At 46.8% G+C, this 1832-nt stretch overlaps 1 protein-coding gene across 1 annotated transcript; it reads right to left on the minus strand.

Moving 5' to 3' along the window:
- Positions 1-299: 299 nt before the first annotated feature.
- H257_19473 (hypothetical protein) lies at positions 300-1013 on the minus strand (the record flags this gene model as incomplete). The annotated part of the gene is made up of 1 exon (XM_009848617.1): positions 300-1013. The coding sequence occupies one exon, from the start codon at positions 1011-1013 to the stop codon at positions 300-302; it is 714 nt and encodes a 237-aa protein (XP_009846919.1).
- Between the last annotated feature and the right edge of the window lie 819 nt (positions 1014-1832).

The raw sequence follows: 1832 nt of genomic DNA on the forward strand, positions 1-1832 counted from the left end.
ACCATTTCTATAAGCCACAAAACCTGTTCCATCGCGGTGGCTCTTTGAACAAGTCGTCCGATCTGTACAAGCTCAAACGCGAAATGGTGGGACGCGTGACTCAACCAAGGACACCCAAGAGCGCCAGGAATTTGATCATGCAATTCTAGCGTATTTTTAAGTCGTACTTCGTCCATAATAATGTGAGTAAAGTCCTGCTACCACGTTGTCGAGTGCAAATATTGCAATCATTGCAACCATCGAAGTTAGATATCAAACCGCTCATTAGAAATTGGACAAACATCATTATGTTAGCTGCACTAAATCAACTCATCTTCGTACTTAGCATTGTCATGTTCTTGCACAATCCACAATCCCTTCACCATCGCAATCATCTTGCAAACTTCCCCAGCCAGGAGCAGACATTCCCATAAGAGCGTGGTTGTGTCGTCATCCATAATGGCAGTGCGGTGTAAGTCATGAACCTTGGCCATTGTTCTCAACACGCGGCCTTCATGTGCCGCCGCAACGCCTCTCATCAAAACCCGCTTAAGCCCTTCGACTTCATCCCGCAACCACAAATGCACAATCCACGTTGGCGTCGGCTGTTGATGTTGTTTCGCGATAGCAGTACACTCAGCGTCATCGCAACACCACGTCTTTTCACCTCCGGCATCTTCATGACCAACGCGCTGCCGCTTCGTTTTGACGAACGTATCACCCTCGCACGTGATCCTTCGCTTCTTGTTGGAGCTCCCATCGTCACTGCACAACAATCTCCCTGTCCAATCGCTGCAGCCTTCATGATCACCATCGTATCCTGCATCGTTGCTCCCATCACGCCCACCATCGCGTCCGCCAACATTGCCACCGTTGTTGAATTCGTCATGGTTACCCACATTGCAGCCGTCATTGTATCCACGATCGCTGCCGCCGGAGCAGGCACTACCGCTGCCAGCAAAACTCACGTCTGAGCTGCAGTCGTCGTGGTCGCTGCCGTTGATACTGCCGTCGATGTCATGTGTGCACGTCATGGCGAATTGAAAAGTGAGTTTGCTTGGCGATCTTGAACGGACATTCTCATACAACACGAACTACATTACAATTTTAACCAATCATACCTCATAAATATATAAAGCTACGCCGGGGTTTGAACCCGGGGCGTCGCTTCGAACGCAGCATAGCTTACCCACTTGTCCTCTACAGGCTGGTGAAATAACAGGTTTCTCAGAGCCAATATGTTAAATAAAGCCTGGAGTAGTCGGGGGAGATAATTCTCACCTTAGTCAAGGTTAGACGCAATTGAACTTGTTTACCATAAAGGGCAGTGGCCCATAATGATGTTCCACGCAGGTAGGTATAAACGAAGTTAGCGAATTCTTGACTATTTGACCACACCCTCCGAAGAGTAACAGCGAACAAACAGCTGAATGAGTAGGTTTCCGCGAAATCGCCGAAACTAGACTCGATACTCAATAAGCACATCACTCATTTTAATAGCTAGCTACACTGTACACTGTACAAACTCCCACTCCTTAAATCACAAGCAATCCTCAATCCAAGTACATCAATACGCTTCATTCATTGGTTGATAGCAACATCTGTCAATTTTCATCCGGATTTGCTTTTATAATTTCATTTCGTTGCTCAGTGTCCATTGGTTGAAAGAGAGTGGTACAGCAGTCGTTTACTGAGACCTCATTGGCCTTCCCCAGGTGAGAGAATCTATCACGCAGAAATAGCCTCCGTCCATTAGGGTTAACTGAAAAGCTCTTACGAAAACTCGCAAATAACGTTACTTCGATTGAAAACAGACTTCCGGTTACAGAAATGATGGAAATGATGGTCGTCCA

The sequence above is a fragment of the Aphanomyces astaci genome (genome assembly GCF_000520075.1).
Source record: "Aphanomyces astaci strain APO3 unplaced genomic scaffold supercont1.647, whole genome shotgun sequence".
NCBI classification, from domain to species: Eukaryota; Oomycota; class Saprolegniomycetes; order Saprolegniales; family Verrucalvaceae; genus Aphanomyces; species Aphanomyces astaci.